At 43.9% G+C, this 16595-nt stretch overlaps 2 protein-coding genes across 8 annotated transcripts in view; one reads left to right on the forward strand and one right to left on the reverse strand.

The window, feature by feature from the left end:
- On the reverse strand, nt 1–7869 carry FBXW2 (F-box and WD repeat domain containing 2). The gene is made up of 7 exons (XM_065695662.1): nt 7587–7869; nt 5504–6013; nt 3879–4073; nt 3203–3336; nt 2502–2588; nt 1719–1888; nt 1–1496 (listed from the first exon to the last, which is right to left on the reverse strand). The coding sequence occupies exons 2-7, from the start codon at nt 5991–5993 to the stop codon at nt 1208–1210; spliced, it is 1365 nt and encodes a 454-aa protein (XP_065551734.1). The 5' UTR covers nt 5994–6013; nt 7587–7869; the 3' UTR covers nt 1–1207.
- Nucleotides 7649–16595, forward strand: part of SLC2A8 (solute carrier family 2 member 8) — a 22666-nt gene continuing 13719 nt past the window's right edge. For 6 of the 7 annotated variants that reach the window (XR_010616162.1, XR_010616160.1, XR_010616161.1 and 3 more), the window contains exons 1-10: nt 7649–8042; nt 8156–8315; nt 9819–10025; nt 11501–11600; nt 11740–11951; nt 12623–12766; nt 13257–13365; nt 14278–14451; nt 15072–15217; nt 15348–15487. Coding sequence is in view for 3 of the 7 variants with exons in the window: in XM_065695647.1 (XP_065551719.1) it covers nt 7984–8042; nt 8156–8315; nt 9819–10025; nt 11501–11600; nt 11740–11951; nt 12623–12766; nt 13257–13365; nt 14278–14451; nt 15072–15217; nt 15348–15485 (1449 nt within the window). In the remaining 4 variants the exon portion in view is untranslated. Of the gene's footprint in view, nt 8043–8155; nt 8316–9818; nt 10026–11500; nt 11601–11739; nt 11952–12622; nt 12767–13256; nt 13366–14277; nt 14452–15071; nt 15218–15347; nt 15488–16595 lie in introns of those variants that run through there. The other variant, XM_065695648.1, reaches the window with a different exon arrangement.

The raw sequence follows: 16595 nt of genomic DNA on the forward strand, positions 1-16595 counted from the left end.
GACATTAAGGGGACGTTTTATTGTAAGGGAGGAGGGGAAACCAACCTAAAGCATTTCTAAACCAGATGTTGTCATAGATACAGCTTTTAAGTACATGTCAAATACCACAAAAGTATGTGGACAGGCATTTGCTACTCAATAGTTAACTGGTGTGTACATCAGGTCTCCTATGATGATCAAAGCAAAAGACCTTTTCCTGCTCCTATGCTTTTCTTCAGACTTTTACTTCTTATTTTCCCCCCCGAGATGTGGCATTCTCACTGTTATTTGCCCCCACTTTCCAAACCTAGATGTAGCAACTACTTGGAAGTGCAGGATTATCTTAAATGTAATGTCTGGAAAGAATGAATGGCTGCTAGATATCATTTAGTATAAGAGAGTGATGCGGTAGAGATTGAACATCATCTTCCCATTCATCAGATTTCTACCTCCCTGTGAACTAAATTATGTTCTCACACAAACTATAGGAAATGTGGCCTATAAAATACTGGTCAAGCCATTCTGAGTTACCATCAGCAAATATGATGAATACTCAGAGGTTCTCTAAGGTTAATTGCAATGGCAAGCTCTATCAGACAGATGAAAAGGTGGTTCATTCTCACTGCGGAGAGTTCATATTGACATGTTCCCAAACTTAAATTATTATAGTTAGCATCTGATCCTAGTTAAAGGACTCACTTGATTCCTTTATTTCAAAGGCTAAGTATTTAAAGCTATCATTAGGAAAAAACATTTTGAAGAGAAGGATGCTGGAGAGAGAAAGGGTTTGCTGTCTTCCCACTTGCAGTGAGCAGCCATGTGCTGTAACCAGTATTTGCTGTTACATGTACACAAGCCTATGGTTCTAAAATAGTAGCTTCACCTCCTGTTTCAGCGTCAAAAAAATAGATCAGAAGTCAGGTCAAGCACTACTTCATTTCAGTCTCGATGGTGGATTTGAATGGTTTAAATGTTACAAGCTATGCTCCAGAGCCAAAATAGGTATGTTTAAACATGAGTACAGACAGAATTTTGTGGTGAATACTGTTGGCATGCTGTATTGCATTATGTCCAAAACAACCCATTCCCAAATGCCCAAATAAAAGTAAATGATTGTGCATTGCATGATGATACCATTAGGTGTGCAACTTTGGTTCATGCAAAGTCTCATTTTATGGACACGCTGCTGATAGTCCATAGATTCCTGAAGATGCTGCGCATGAGTGTCTCAGCCATGTTCTTTCCATAACACCAAATGGATACTATGGTCTGGCATACTGGTGGCAAAAACCAAGCCCATGTCATTTTGTCCATTAAGTCCATTTAACCAAGACATTTCACCAGCCAAAAAGCTTGAGCCTCTCTTAGATTTTCTGTACTCTGGTAGAGGCCAGCGGCTTATCAGTTTTTCTGTCCGCAAGTCCATTATATACAGGTATCTGTTATCAAACAGTAGAGCAAATATCTCTCCAAAGCCCAGCAAGGAAACATTTGAGAAATCAGGAGGCTTGATAACCCTAGAAGACAAGACAACATTGTATTAACAGATGGTAAATTAGAATTAAACCTGGCAATATGTGTAGAGAAAGAGGTTTACACAATTTTCACCAATATTCAGCCTATATCTAAAATTATTAAAACTAGTATGTTCCACTTCTCATTTATTTAAATAGAAATATTAAATAAATATATATTCTACTTCTTATTTAAAGACGACTAAGTCTTAAACAAAGACTTACCTGAGAATATCATAGCTGGCAAAGTCCCACTGGTATAATCCTAGGGCTGAACTGCACACTATGTATTTGCCATCGAAGTGCAGCCTGGGCTGTAGGGAGATGCTGCGATCCTCAGAAACAGACAGTGTTTTTAAGCATTTGCAGTTTATTTCCCTTCCGATAGGCCAAATCTACAATTAAAACAGAGTTTAAGGCCATAAAACATTCCTGTTATAAACAGTTACACAGAGCAAGCCTCACAATCTCTTTTTAAGCATCAGCTAAATGTATGCATGTTTCCTCAGAAGTACTTATTTCCTTTAGGGAGGAACATCAGTTCTGTGACTCATCCTACGGTGGTGTTGCAATATGGGATGTTTCTAGCCTAAAAAAAACCCAGTGAAAATGGGCACTTTAAAGAACAAATCAACCCTCCAATTGGACAAAAATGTGTTTCAGTTGTAAAGCACATCCACAGCCACAAACTACAGCACTCTCCCACCCAAAAGTCCCCAGCCGTAACAGTACTTGCAGTTAAGTGCTTTGCTGTCAAGATAGCACATTAAGCATGCACTGAAGCACTTGTTTTTTGCATTACCATTCATGTAGAGCTATGATTTAAATCTAAATGTGAAGGAAAGCATTGAAAGGTTAGCTTCCAAAGAGCTGCATGTCTTGTACACAACTTTACAAGCAGGGAATGCAGGAGAAAATAAAGCTTTATATTATTTGTAAACTCCAGCAAAGCACTCAAGCCATTTCTCTCGGTACTGAAATTATGTATGTATGAGATACGGTACACACCTTGATTTCATACTTATCTGCACTTAGAAGAATATAATCCCCAGGACTATGCATAAGAGATTTGACTTTGCACTTCTGCAAAACTACCTGTAATTGAAGGATGTAATGATTTATGTTGATGCTGTTAAATAACCAAACTTTCATTTTTCATTTAACTGACAACCTGCATTCTGTACTCTTGTATAAAGGCAATTACAATACTTTTAACTACTGAAGGGAACCTACAGTTTACACTCTTCTTGTTCCAACTAGTGACAACTTTATTAATAAGCAAACATATGTAATTCACCTCTAGAACGACCCCCCCCATCTTCCAGTTCTGAAATACTCTGAACTAAAATACTGTTTCTTTACTTCACAACACTTTTCATGCTCAGATTTTGGCTATCACTATAATTTAGTTTTTCTACATTATTTTTAAAGTAGATTTCTTTCAGACCCATTTTTCTTATTCGGTCTTTGAACCAAGAACTGATTCCTAATGTTATTCCACCTGCTTTGAATTAGAAGTATCTTCAGTGGTCTGAAAGGTTTAATTACAACTTCTTTCTGTGGTTTTTCTGCTGTATTTTGCAGTATTTCCTGAATTCTAGAGATTCTACACCTACGTGCAGGGTTAGGATTAGGAAACAGAAACTTGGAACATGTTACAAGCTTATTGCAAGTGTTTTGCAAGATTAATTGAAAATCATTATTCCCACCTTAGTGACCCATTCTGTGTGTCCAGTGAGGGTATTCAGGCACGTTCCTGTTGATAAGGCCCATACTTTCACAGTGAAGTCTGCAGAGCCACTGACCAGAATATCAAGTTCATCATTGTAATCCACACTAAAAACTACAAGCAAAGAGGGTACTGATGAGGAAGACCAGTCTCTGTGCCCATGGTTTTTTGTGAGACATTAACTAGTAGCCTCTATATGAATTTAGTAGCCTCTAAATTCATCTGCTACTGCAGCTTTAACTCTTGTTCTTCAACTGTAGACATGAATGGTTGCTCTGGATTCCTAAGTTTACATCACAAAATGACTGATTTTTGTCCAAATTAAGAGTATGTACATCAGTGGTTCCTTTATGGTTGGATTATGGCAAAGCATAGTTTAAGATAGCTCCTATTTTAAGAGTTCTAGTAAATCAATTCCAGTGGGATTAGTACATTTGATACACCTCATTACTCACAGGGAACAGACCTACAGCTGAGTTGAAGGCAATTTGCAGTAGAGGACAGAGAAGTTAATTATGAGGGAAATGCAAGTAAGACTTGGGACAGAGCCTAAAAGAAAAAGGTATTGTGCAAAGAGCTAACTTACATTATAATTTGTTTGATGATGATGTGTGTTACTTGACTGGTAAAATTACAACTTGAAAAGCTCAACATACCTGCACCAGTATGTCCTCTAAAATGCTGTGTCTTTGCCCCAGAGCTCCATTCCCAACAGGCTACTGTGTTATCAAAAGATCCTGTTACAAGCTTTTGTTCATCAAACTTCACTGCAGCACAAGTGTGTGTCTGGATACCGTATATGCACTGTCCTGTGCTTACATCCCACAGTTTTGCAGACAAGTCATCTGATCCTAGAATATAAAAGAACAGGGTAACTGGAAGCAAAGAGTAAATAGTATTTCCAATTCTTTACTCATCTTCTACATATGTCTCAAATTTTCATGGAATCACAGAATGGTTATGACAAGAAGGGACCCCTGAAGGTCAACTCTTCCAAACCCCCCTACCAAACTGGTTGCCCAGGACCATAAGTAGATGGCTTTTGAATATGTCTAAGGATGGATGCTCCACCATCTCCCTGGGCAACCTGTGCTCAATCATTATCACAGTAAAAAAAAGCATTTTAAAGGGAACCTCTTGTGTTTCAGTTTGTGTCCACTGCTTCTTGTCCCCTCACTGGGCACCACTGAAAAGAGCCTGACTCCTCCTTCTCTGCACCCTGACTTCATGTATTTATGTACATTGATAAGATCCTCTCTGAGCCCTCTCTTTAGGAGAAAAAGTCCCAGCCCTCTCAGCCTTTTTTCATATGAAAGATGCTCCAGTCCCTTCTTTGCCTTCATGGCTCTTTGCTGGACTCTCCAGTGTGGCCGTGTCTCTTTTCTAGCCCAGAACTGGACACAGTACTCCAGGTGTAGCCTCACTAGTCTGAGTGGAGGGGAAGGAGCACCCGCTTCAACCTGCTGCCAACACTACTCCTAAAGCAGCCCAGGATACTGTTAGCCTTTGCAGCAAGGGCACATTGGTGGCTCAACTTTGTATCCATCAGGACCCCCAAGTCCTTTTCTGCCAAGCTGCTTTGCAGCTGGGTGGCCCCCAGCATATACTGGTGCCATGGAGTTTCCTGTCCCCAAAGTTTATTTTCTTTTCTGAATATGCTCTGGCAGCATAACTTAGTTACTAGTCTTCCATACTGAAGGTTTTGAATTTGTTCTGGCCGTATTTTTAAGTTCAAACTGAAATCTTGAAGTCTGCAGTCTTCAGGGTGGAAGCTGAAATAATCATTACAAGTCAGTCTAGTAGCAAGTTTAAATAAAGTTTCCAGCTCTTCATACAAGCTCTTGTGTTAAAAACTGCAAGTGCTCACAGACTGTATCAGAGAAAACTGTCTTGTTTCAAGGAAGAAAACAGCCTTTTCCTGCCACACCTTAGGAAACTGCAGTGATCACATAGCCCAAACAAGGTTCCTTTAACTGGAAGTTACCCTCTAAGAGAACTAATGTATCTTTACTTCTGAAATCTGAAGCACGAAACCTGCTGCTACTGGCTTTTGAGCCAATAAAGAAATCGGTTTCCTTTTTTTTCTATTAAAGTTAACTACTAGGTCTACTGATGTGCCAGGGATTACAGAAACCAGGAAAAAAAAAAGAAGAAGAAATGTTGCATCATCTTAACCTGTGTTGGCACTATGGAAATAATCTGGTAAAGGAAAAGCAAATTGTCATTAATCATATGTGAGGAGGTGACAAATGTAAGACTCCAAGTTTTCTGTCCTTCCTACCTGTACACAGAAGTCCATCCTTATAGTAAAGTGCATATACTCTGGCACTGTGTCCAATTAAAGAGGATGTCTCAAAGGCTTCGTGGTCCTTCAGTTGCTTCATCCTTAAAATAGCCTTTAGGTAAACCTTCTTCCAGTGTAGAGGATCCTGAACAGAGTCATCTATTTGCCAACCCAAATTCTTACATGCAGTCTGCCACACCTCTGTACAGGCACTTATAACCTTGTTCCACTGCTTAGAGACGAGGCAACATGTGAGTAAAGTCTGAGGATCAAGCCATTTTAACAGATAAAAACTAAGCTCCAATGGAAGAAGTTTGAGGAAGTCCCTCTTGAGGAGAATCTCTAGATTATTGGAGAGGTGCCTGAGCTGGACTGCTCCACTCAAGCTAATCAGGTGATCCAGAGTTTCATTTTTCTGCAAGTCCGTCAGAGAAAGAAATGTAATAGAAATGTTATCAAGCCATGCTTCAAAGTCCTTTTTCTCCATAAGGTTATGGAAAAATTTACCTGTGATACATCAAAATACTGTATTAGTTCTGTTCAGAAAACAAGGTAAGCATCACATCTTTATTACTGGTACATCAGTATTCCAAATGGCATGTTAACACACAGGCAGAAGTTACCAAACACATTTTAAGATATACATTAGACCAGGACTAACCATTTGTATGCACTCTCAACTATCATTTGTCCCACATCAGACCTAGAAGTGAACTGTATGGAGCTAGTGAATGCTGGTGTTCATTATGAATGATAACAACTTTCTCGTTCTAGGTTAACACTTTCAAGTCTAGAATCCAATAAGGTAAGGGTTAGTTTTAAACCTATTAAAACAAATAGAATCATAGAATAGTTAAGGTTGGAAAGGGCCTTAAGATCATCTAGTTCCAACCCCCCTGCCATGGGCAGGGACACTGCCCATAACAAACACCGTCTTACGGTTTACCAATGCATACTACTGGTAAATGGAAGAAACCAAAGCATTATAAGCAGAGCGATGAGCTAGCTGCTGACAGAACTTATTCATACCTCTGTCCTGAACTATTTTAAACACAAAGCAGGTAACTTTGTGTTTAAAATGAAGTTGTAGAATAGATACAGAGAGATGTCTGAAAGACTGTGTTGAAGGATATGTTGGCCATCTTCCTAGTTGCTTTGTGTAAAGACTACAGATTATGCCGGTCTAAGATTACTTTTGACATGTTGCAACTCTTTGACTTAAAACACTTTTATTTCTTTTAATTCCTGTTCTGTTGGGGTTTTTAACCTATTTTACCAGGTTATTTTTAATGAAAAGAATTAACTTTGAAGCTGAAGGTCTGAAATACCACCTCCTGACCTACACAATCTGTTTGCATTTGCACTATTGGAGTTCCTACAATAAGCTTGGACAAGACAAACATCAGGCAAGTTACAAAACCATAGTTATTTCTTTTCCCTGGGAGATCTACTTCTGTTCATTAGACTGGCTGAATTTAATTCATAGAGGCTCCCAAACCCAAAGAACTGAGGAATCTGAATGGGAGTCTGTGTTGCGTCTATTTCTATACAGACTTTTTACCTTCACAGAGTGAGATCTTAGAGTGCACCTCTTAACGTGGCACAGTAGAACAGAAAGTGCAGCCTTTGCTATGCACGGCTGCACAGGACACGCACTGCCGATAAACGCACAGGAAGGTGCTGCGGGTGAAACGCACTGAAAGAGCCGCTTCTAGCAGGTCGCAAGTTCTTACAGTAGCTCCTGCAGCCCACAGCACTCACCGGCTGTGCTCAGCACCCAGGGCACAGAGCAGACCGGCTGCGCTAAGGGGCATGGGCTCGCTTTAAAACGCACACAGATTTCTACCGGGCTCGCTACGAACAAAACGTAGGTGAGCTCTGAGGGTCTGCTGTGCGCAACGAGGGACGCCAACACTGAGCTGCGGTGCAGCCCCGGTGCTGAGCTCCGTGCGCAGGGCTCGTCCCTCGGTGCCCGTTCCGCTGCCCCCGCCCGCTCCCGGGCACCTCCGCACGCAAACCCTCGGCCGAGGCGGGTGCCGGCAGCTGCCCCGCCCCGAGCCCCGCGGGCCGCGGCGCTCACCTCAGGTACCGGCCAGGAGCGGGGCGTCCTTCAGCAGGCGGCAGCCGCCACGGCGCCCCCGAGCCCGGTATGGGCTGGGGCTTCCCCGCGGCCATCGCTCCCTCAGCCGGGCGGGGCCCGCACCGCTCGCTGCGGGGTGAGGGGGCGCTCCCGGACGGCGCTGGCGCCGCGGCAAGGGCGAGACGGGCCCGCTCCGGGGGCACCGGCCGGTACCTGAGCGACGGCGCTGCCCGGGACCCGCGGCGCTCCGTGCGCGGCAGCTTCCGGCGCACCGCGGCGTCGTCATCGCTCCCCGCTGCCGCTCTCCATCCGCTTCCGGCCGGGCTGGAGGCCTGCGGCGCCGCGCCGGGCCCCTGGCTCCTACCGGCTGCCCCTGCAGCAGCGGCCGGCGCCGGCCATGGCGGCAGAGGAGACCCGCTCCCTGCTGGGTCACCCCGCTCCGGACCCTGACCCGAGGTGAGCGCTGGCGGCCATGGGGCGAGCGGTGCCGGGCCCTCCTGAGGGGCTGGGGATGGGGCCGAAGCGGGAGGTGGGAGCGGCGTGATCCTTGTGGGCCTCTCCTGCCTCAGAGTGCGGAACAAGAAGCTGTACCTGGCCGCCTTCGCTGCCGTCCTGGGACCGCTTAGCTTTGGCTTCGTGCTAGGCTATAGCTCACCGGTTATCCCAGAGCTGAGGAAAATCGACGACCCGAAGTTAAGGCTGGACAGCGATCAGGCCTCGTGGTTCGGGGTGAGTCTCTGTATGGTGATGTGAGTTCGCTTGGAGGCATGGGTCAGGAAGATGCTGCTTATACGGTGGGGGCTTACGCTTAAGAATGAGGGTAAATGTGGATCCTGATGAAATCTGGCTTGTGTTTTCTAATCTCGGTGACTGGTTCGAATTTTCCCGGAGGAACGGTTGTGCTCTGTTGGCATGTGTGTTAGAGCACAGGACTGATGACAGGAGCCTAAGGGAGCGAGGGGGTTCAGCCTGGAGGAGAGAAGGCTCAGGGGGACCTTATCACTCTCTACAACCACCTGGGAAGAGAATGGGGAATGGAGCCAGGGGAGGGCTGGTCTCTGCTCCCAGGGAACAGGGCATGGGACAAGAGGAAACGGCCTCAAGCTGCACCAGGGGAGGTTTAGATTGGATATTAGAATCATAGAATAGAATCATAGAATAGTTAGGGTTGGAAAGGACCTCAAGATCAGCCAGTTCCAACCCCCCCGCCATGGGCAGGGACACCTCACACTAAACCATCCCACCCAAGGCTTCATCCAACCTGGCCTTGAGCTCTGCCAGGGATGGAGCACTCACAACCTCCCTGGGCAACCCATTCCAGTGCCTCACCACCCTAACAGGAAAGAATTTCCTCCTTATATCCAATCTAAACTTCCCCTGTTTAAGTCTTAACCCGTTACCCCTTGTCCTGTCACTACAGTCCCTTAGGAAGAGTCCCTCCCCAGCATCCCTATAGGCCCCCTTCAGGTACTGGAAGGCTGCTATTAGGTCTCCACGCAGCCTTCTCTTCTCCAGGCTGAACAGCCCCAACTTCCTCAGCACAACTCCTTCCCCAAAGGGTGCTCAGGCATTGGAACAGGCTGCCCAAGGCAGTGCTGGAGTCACCATCCCTGCAAGCATTCACACACCGTGTACTCAGTGACCTAGTGATAGCCTTGGCAGTGCTGGGGAGTGCTTGGACTTGATGATCTTAAAGGGCTTTTCCAGTCTAGTTGATTCTGTGTTTCTGTTAATACATATCCTTGTTATTTGGACTTAAATGCCCTGTAACTGTTCTCGTGTTTCTCACTTGAACCTGTTACGAGACCACAGGAAATAAACTTGTTAATAAATTAGTGCCGTCCATTAACATGGGGAATATTTGCGGACTCCAGGTTAGTCAAGGTAATGAATTCCTCAGGACTTTAAATCAGTTTGAAAGGCCTGTTTGGGAAGGACGGCTTTGTGGATGGATTAACAATCAATTTCTGCTGCTTCTGGGTTTTTTTCTTAATTGAAAGAGCTTTGTATGTGATGTGCAATGCACTCGCTGTTCACTGTGGTGAGAGGCGCTGCTGGACTAGGTTTTGATTAAGAAGTTAATGTCTGTTTTGATTTTCAAAACACCTGCATATTCTTGCACAGTTTGTAGAAGCTGCTGGTACTTTTCAGCGTGTTAAAAGCAATTGCTGTTATTTTTATATTTATTTATACATATGTATAACAATATTTCTTTTTTACTTATTTTTGAAGTCAGTAGTAACATTAGGAGCTGCTGCTGGAGGAATACTAGGAGGCTATCTGGTGGATAAAGTGGGGAGAAAGCTGAGTCTAATGCTGTGCTCGGTGCCATACGTTTTTGGATTTACAATTATTGTATCTGCTCAGAATGTTTGGATGCTTTATCTTGGACGAATGCTGACAGGCTTAGCCAGCGGAGTTACCTCACTTGTTGTGCCGGTAAGGAGTTTTGCTGGGCTCTGTGCATCCCTGGCTGCTTTTGTGTGTGTTTGTGGGGCTTTTTGTTTCTTTTTCCATAGCAGCATTATAGGTGGCTTGGGTGAAGGAACCGAGTAACTGTGCCCAAGGCAAGTTGTGGCTTTAGAAGAAACTGATTTCTATAGAATCAGATTTTGCTTGGTTTTAATCATGAAGAAATCCAAAATAAAACAAATTTAGTTTCTTCTAGCGGCACTTCTGTACTGTGCATTCCTGGCACAGTGATGTGATCTGGTAGTAGTGCTTTTCTGGATTGCTTCTGTTTATGTTCTAGTAGAGTAATATCTCTGCAGCTCCCTTCAATGTGACTGCAGTGATGAGGGGGCAGTGTCATCTGTAACACCAAGTATTTGTAGCTCTATTCTTGAAATAAGGGTTATTTATTGTCTTCCCAGAAGAAGTAAGAACGTGACTTTAGAAAGAATTGTATGAAATAAATATGTATAAAAAATACGAAGAATTTCTTTTTTTATGCGTACAACTAAACTGTAGCTGTTGACTTGGGGTCAGTATATTAAAAGATAGCTGAAAAGTTCAAGTTGATCCCAGCGTTGGATGCTGCTCATGGTCTGTGCTGAGATGAGCTGTCAGCGTAGAACTTCAGCGAATGAAATCATTTGTACTCTTAGTACAAATGTATATGAATGAATAAGTATAATATAAGTATATATATATGTATAAATGAATTAGAAATGTGAAACTTTCCCTGCAGGCAGTTGGGCTGCACGTTCCTGCAGGGATTGCTCTAAGCTCTGCTTCGTGATGTGAAGCAGCTCTTCCTAACACCAGTTCATTCGCGTTTTGGAAGGGGCGCAGCGTCAGGAGCTCCTGGCTTAGCTCCTCCCTTTCCTACAGCACTTTCTGTAACGCAGTTACCCCTTAGTGAGGTGGCACCTTTCTGCCTGCGCCCTGTTACTGAGGCCCTCTTTGAAGAGGGAGGGAAATGGAGCTGCAAGGTTTTGGGGGGGGGTTGTTGTGAGGTTTGTGTTTTGTTGGGTGTGTTGGGGTTTTTTTTTCTGCCCCCTCCCCCCCAACTTCCCCCCCCCTCCCCCCCCCCAGCTTTGTTTGGGGTTTTTTTGGTTCCCCCCCCCCGCTCTTTTTTTTTTTGTGCTCCTTCTTCTGCCCCTCCCCCCCCCCCCTTTTTGTTTTTGGTTTTGCACCCCCTCTTTCCACCCCCCCCCGGGGTTGTGGTGGTTTTTTTGGAGGGGGGGTTGTTTGTGCCCCTCCCCCCCTTTTCTTTCCCCTGGTTTTCGTTTGGATTTTTTTTTTTTTAAGGCTTTTTTTTTTTTTTTTCCCTCCAGGGTGGGGTTTGGGTGCATTTTATTTATTTTATTTTTTTCTTGGGGTGGGGGAGGGGTGTTCCAGAAATTACTTCTCAAGTCCTCGATCCCGACTTGGCTACAAGTTGTTGTTTGATGTTTTTCCCTCTGCTTTAGGTGTATATATCCGAAATATCTCATCCTAAAGTCCGTGGTATGCTTGGCTCCTGTGTGCAGCTGATGGTGGTGACTGGCATACTGGGAGCCTACATTGCAGGTACCGGGCTTAGGGCTCTAGGTTACAAACAAGAATCAGTGCATGCAATGAAAGCACCGCACTGAAGAAAGTAAACGTTAACTTGCTTGTACAACTCGCTGATGCTCACAGTCCTCTTTCTTTCCTTTTTATTACCAAGGAATAGCGCTACCATGGCGCTGGCTGGCAGTGCTGTGCTCCTTTCCATCCTGCATAATGCTCTTGTTCATGTCCTTCATGCCTGAAACACCGAGGTTCCTGCTGAGCCGGAGCAGGCGCTCGGAGGCTGTAGCTGCTCTGCGCTTTCTGCGGGGGCCGCATGCGGACCATGAGTGGGAGTGTGAGCAGATTGAGGCTGGCGTTCAGGAAGAGGTGATGAGAATCTCATTTACTCTTGAAAACACCTTTCCGTAGGGGTGTAACAGCTGGGGTTATCAAAGCTTACTTAATAGACTTTTCTGTAGGCGGTGGCCAGGCCTGTTCTCTCAGACAAATGATACGCAAGAAGCAAGTGAGATTCTTTGAGTCTTTTTCCTCTGCCTTTCAGCTGTCACTGTTGGCTGCCATCAGTGCACATGAGTAGCCATCAGGCTCGTGATCTTGGTATGACAGCTATTTACTTTTTTGCTTCATTTAGCAATTTGTAGGCTTGCTGCACACCTCTGGCACTAGTGTCCTCTTGCTTGTGTTGCAAGAATGCATTTTCTCTTGTATCTCTGATTGCATTACTGACCCTGTTGCGAGATGAATGCTAAATAGGCATTGACGTTCAGTTTCTGCAAGCTGTGGATTCACGTTAACTTTCTCTGCAAAGTACTATTAATTTCTGTCCCTAGAACCTCAGAAAAGGGGAAAAATGCTTTTCTGGAGTTCTCATACTCCAGATGTAAACGTTTTTGCTGCTAAGGCACTTAGGTTTGCTAAAGGGGGGTGTAAAACACTGAGTTTGAACAGATAGAAATGTTATGAGGAGGCTTTTTGTTGGTTTTGTTCTTTGAAACGATGAAGTTTTTGACCAAATCGTTGCTTCATCTTTCTAACAGGGGCTGAATGTGTCTGAATTCAAGAACCCCTCAATCTACAGGCCACTTCTTATTGGTGTGGCTCTAATGTTCTTCCAGCAACTCACAGGCATTAACGCAGTCATGTTTTATGCAGAAACTATCTTTGAAGATGCAAACTTCAAGGTAACTGGGGTCTGCTTCTAAACTGACAAATGTCTGTAATAGTTTCAGCTTAGTCAGTGCTGTAAGGAGTCTAAAACACACAACAAATGACCTGATAATGATCCTGCTGCTGGGGTGGTGTGTTGGGGAAGTGTGTTGTTTGCTGGTCTGAAACTTTGGTACTGATAGGAATCCGTATTATAGTCATCTTCCTATATATATTTTTTAATTGGAGTTGCGGACGCAATGTTTCAGAGACAGTGAAGCTATAGGAAGAAGTTGTGGCTTATTTTAAACTTTATTAAGAGGATTGTATGTTGTATTAACTGGGGATGGGGTTTTGTTTGGGGTTATTTCCCCCTGTCCCCTGTTTTCTCCTCCCACCATTAACTTCTTTGGCATAGTTTGTCTTCTTTCAGATTGAAGTAACAAATGCATTTGTAACGCTCGATAAGTGATCCTCTTGCCAGCCTGAAAGAGTAAATTCTCCTTCCCTCTTACTTTCTTTCAGGACAGCAGACTGGCCTCTGTTGTTGTGGGTTCCATTCAAGTGTGTTTCACTGCTGTGGCTGCACTTATCATAGATAAAACTGGACGGAAAGTGCTGCTCTACGTATCTGGTAAAACATCTTGCTGCATGTTGTTCAGCAAGGAAAATTACTACCTAGATTATCAAAAAAAGTCTCAGCTGTTGGGGGAATGAAGTCTTGCAATTTATGCATTATTAAGCGGTTTGCTTTTCTATTTATAACTTGGTATAGCTATAGATTTGAACTCGCAAGAGGAAACTATCATAATTCTATATATATTGTAGGTGGAACCCCTGGAAATTACATACGTCTTTTTGTCTTCTTACCACGGATGTTTCTGTTGGTGCTAAGCAGAGCTTACCCTAAGTCAAGGACTTTCAGTCTCTCATGCTCTGCCAGTGAGGAGGGGCACAAGAAACTGGGAGGGGACAGAGACAGGACATCTTACCTGAACTAACCAAAGGGATATCCCATACCACAGCACGTGTCCAGTATAGGAACTGGGGGGAAGAAGGGACTGATCGCTGCTCCGGGACTGGCTGAGCATCAGTCAGCAGGTGGTGAGCAACTGTGTTGTGCATCACTTGTGTTTCTTGGGATTTATTCCTTCTCTTTTTGTTGTTTCCCTCTTCATTACTATTAGTAGTAGTAGCAGTAGGAGTAGTATACTTTACTTCAATTGTGAATCTGTTCTTACCCCAACCCATGGGTTTTACCTTTTTATGATTCTCTTCCCCATCCTATTGAGGGGGGATGGCTGTGTGGTACTTAGCTGCTGGCTGGGGGTAAACCATGACAACTGTATTGTGTGGCCGGTGTTTAGAGTGCTTGTCTGGCACCTTTCCCTCCTGTCAAGGCCAGTGTTTATTTGTGCTAACGGTGTCTTTCAAGAAACACTTTGTGAGGGGCAGCACATCTTCTGTTTGGCTGACCAACTGTGTTCTGTCTCGGAGAACACCCAAGTGGTAACTAGTGACAACTTGGCTATTGCTTACTTTTCAGGGATAATCATGGCTCTCAGCACTGCATTGTTTGGGCTTTACTTTAAAATGGTCCTGCCAAATCCAAACAACTCATCGAATCCTGATGTATGGGCCACTGTAAATTCAGCATCGCCAGGAACGGAAAGCAGCATATCCTGGCTTGCAGTGGTGAGCCTGGGCTGCTTTGTTGCTGGTAAGTGGAACAGGCATCTAAGTAGCCAGTACACCAGACTCAAACTTTCTGCTGAATGCGACAGTTTTGTTCCATTTTGTCACATTACTGATTAACGGGAATGACTTGTGTCTTTGACAGACTTTTTCAGGGTATAATGCAAAGTTGAGCTGAGCATTCAGAACCATGGTGGGAAGAGCTAGGAGCTTAGTTAAGCCAATTCCCTGAAAAAGGAATTTATACCTCCTTGTGCTAACAGTGAGTAGTGATTGCTCAGGTTAAATTGCTTTACTGTTTATGGACAAAAGGCTTTGTTAGTGTCTGAGCCACACTGTGATGGCACAAAGCAGCAGCCGTAAGAAACAAGGTTGGATTTTAAGCTTATCAGTGACTTCATGGCAAGAAGCCTCTCTTGTTAAGGATACTTGTCATTAATTTGCTGTAAAATACACTGGGATTTATCATGCTGCCCTAAAATAACCTGCTCTCTTTCCTTTGGGCAGAGGTACTGGGTTATTGGAATCATCCAAGAATCTAGAGTGAAAATTGCATCCCCCTTGCTTGACTAACTTGGGCATCATTCAGTCAGCCCTTTAATGTATATTTAACGTGTATTTATTCTCTTCTGATTGTAATTGCAGGTTTTGCCCTTGGCTGGGGTCCTATTCCATGGCTGGTGACATCGGAAATCTTCCCCCTTAAAGCTAGAGGCATATCAAGTGGTGCTTGTGTATTGACAAACTGGGCTATGGCCTTCCTGGTAACCAAAGAATTCAATGATTTAATAGTAAGCATTGGGAATTATTCTTTAAAGATGCTCCTGAGAGAGCCTTGGGCCAGTCTTTTCTGGCCATACAGAACCGCAGTTGTACAGTAGTGAGCTCTTAATAACGCGGGTTTTGTTTTCTCTCCTTCAGGGTTTCTTAACATCCTATGGCACGTTCTGGCTCTTCTCTGCCTTCTGCTGCCTCAACATAGCTTTTACAGCCTTTTATGTTCCTGAAACAAAAGGACAGACCCTGGAGCAAATCGAGGCCTACTTCAGAAGATCTTGAGTGTAAGGCTTTTTATATTGATACGAAACATTTATATCATGAGTTCCGGTGCAGCACTTGAAGGTAGCTGCATCACATGGCAGACAGCTCAGTTTCTGAACTGGCTAGCAAATCATTGGAATGAATTCTGATAAATACGAATTCTGGTTTTTTAAACACTGTCTCTGGGCACGTGCATACACTTCTGCGTAGTCCCTGCCCAAGTCTCTCTCTGCGGGTGTTGCACATACTCTTTTTATTTGATTCTGAGATGTTAATTAAAATCTAATTTTATAAATAAATAGATTTAGTTTGCTTGCTGCACTTTACCTTTCCCTCATGGCACAGCTTACAGTGAAGAAATGAATTACATAGCCTGGCTCATGTTAAGTTCAGCCTGCAGTACTTTACCTTTGTGGTGCTGCTACTGTTTCTGGGATGCCTGACCATGGAATAAGTCTTGGTCCCAACAGGAGATGAGTACTTGGATTTCATGAGTGTTAGTGTCAAGTTGACCTTATTTTTTCATATTGCTGTCAAGCTGGCCAGGAATGCATCAAAATCACAAGGGGTGTAGCTCTTAGGAATAATGTATTATAGAATTAAAGAAAGAGCATTTCTTTTTCAAAAGGAATTACAATATATTGGAATCAGTGAGAATATACTTTTAGCCAGAAAAGGAGAAAAAACTTTAATTTTAAGGGGTAAAGATCTCCCACTGGAGGAGGTCTCTGAAAGTCTAAAAGATGCCTGGAAGCACAAACCAGTGCTTGATTATAGTTCTTGTCATAGAATCATAGAATAGTTAGGGTTGGAAAGGACCTTAAGATCATCCAGTTCCAACCCCCCTGCCATGGGCAGGGACACCTCACACTAAACCATCCCACCCAAGGCTTCATCCAACCTGGCCTTGAACACCGCCAGGGATGGAGCACTCACAACCTCCCTGGGCAACCCATTCCAGTGCCTCACCACCCTCACAGGAAAGAATTTCCTCCTTATATCCAATCTAGGATGGGTAATGCTTAAGACACAAACACCAATCCCACAGGTATGATAAAGCACTTAAATGAATGACATCTCTGAAACACAATTTCTAGAGAACTCAAATGGAAATAGTAATGCAGAGCT

The sequence above is a fragment of the Lathamus discolor genome, chromosome 15, assembly GCF_037157495.1.
Source record: "Lathamus discolor isolate bLatDis1 chromosome 15, bLatDis1.hap1, whole genome shotgun sequence".
Lineage (NCBI taxonomy): Eukaryota > Metazoa > Chordata > Aves > Psittaciformes > Psittacidae > Lathamus > Lathamus discolor.

Coding starts and splice junctions, on each gene's coding strand:
- FBXW2 (XM_065695662.1), bottom strand. CDS start 5,993: ATGGAGAAAAAGGACTTTGAAGCATGGCTTGATAACATTTCTATTACA. Junction 3,337..3,878: donor TAGAGGACATACTGGTGCAG/GTATGTTGAGCT, acceptor CTTTGCTTGTAG/TTTTTAGTGTGGATTACAAT. Junction 2,589..3,202: donor ACACAGAATGGGTCACTAAG/GTGGGAATAATG, acceptor CTTCAATTACAG/GTAGTTTTGCAGAAGTGCAA.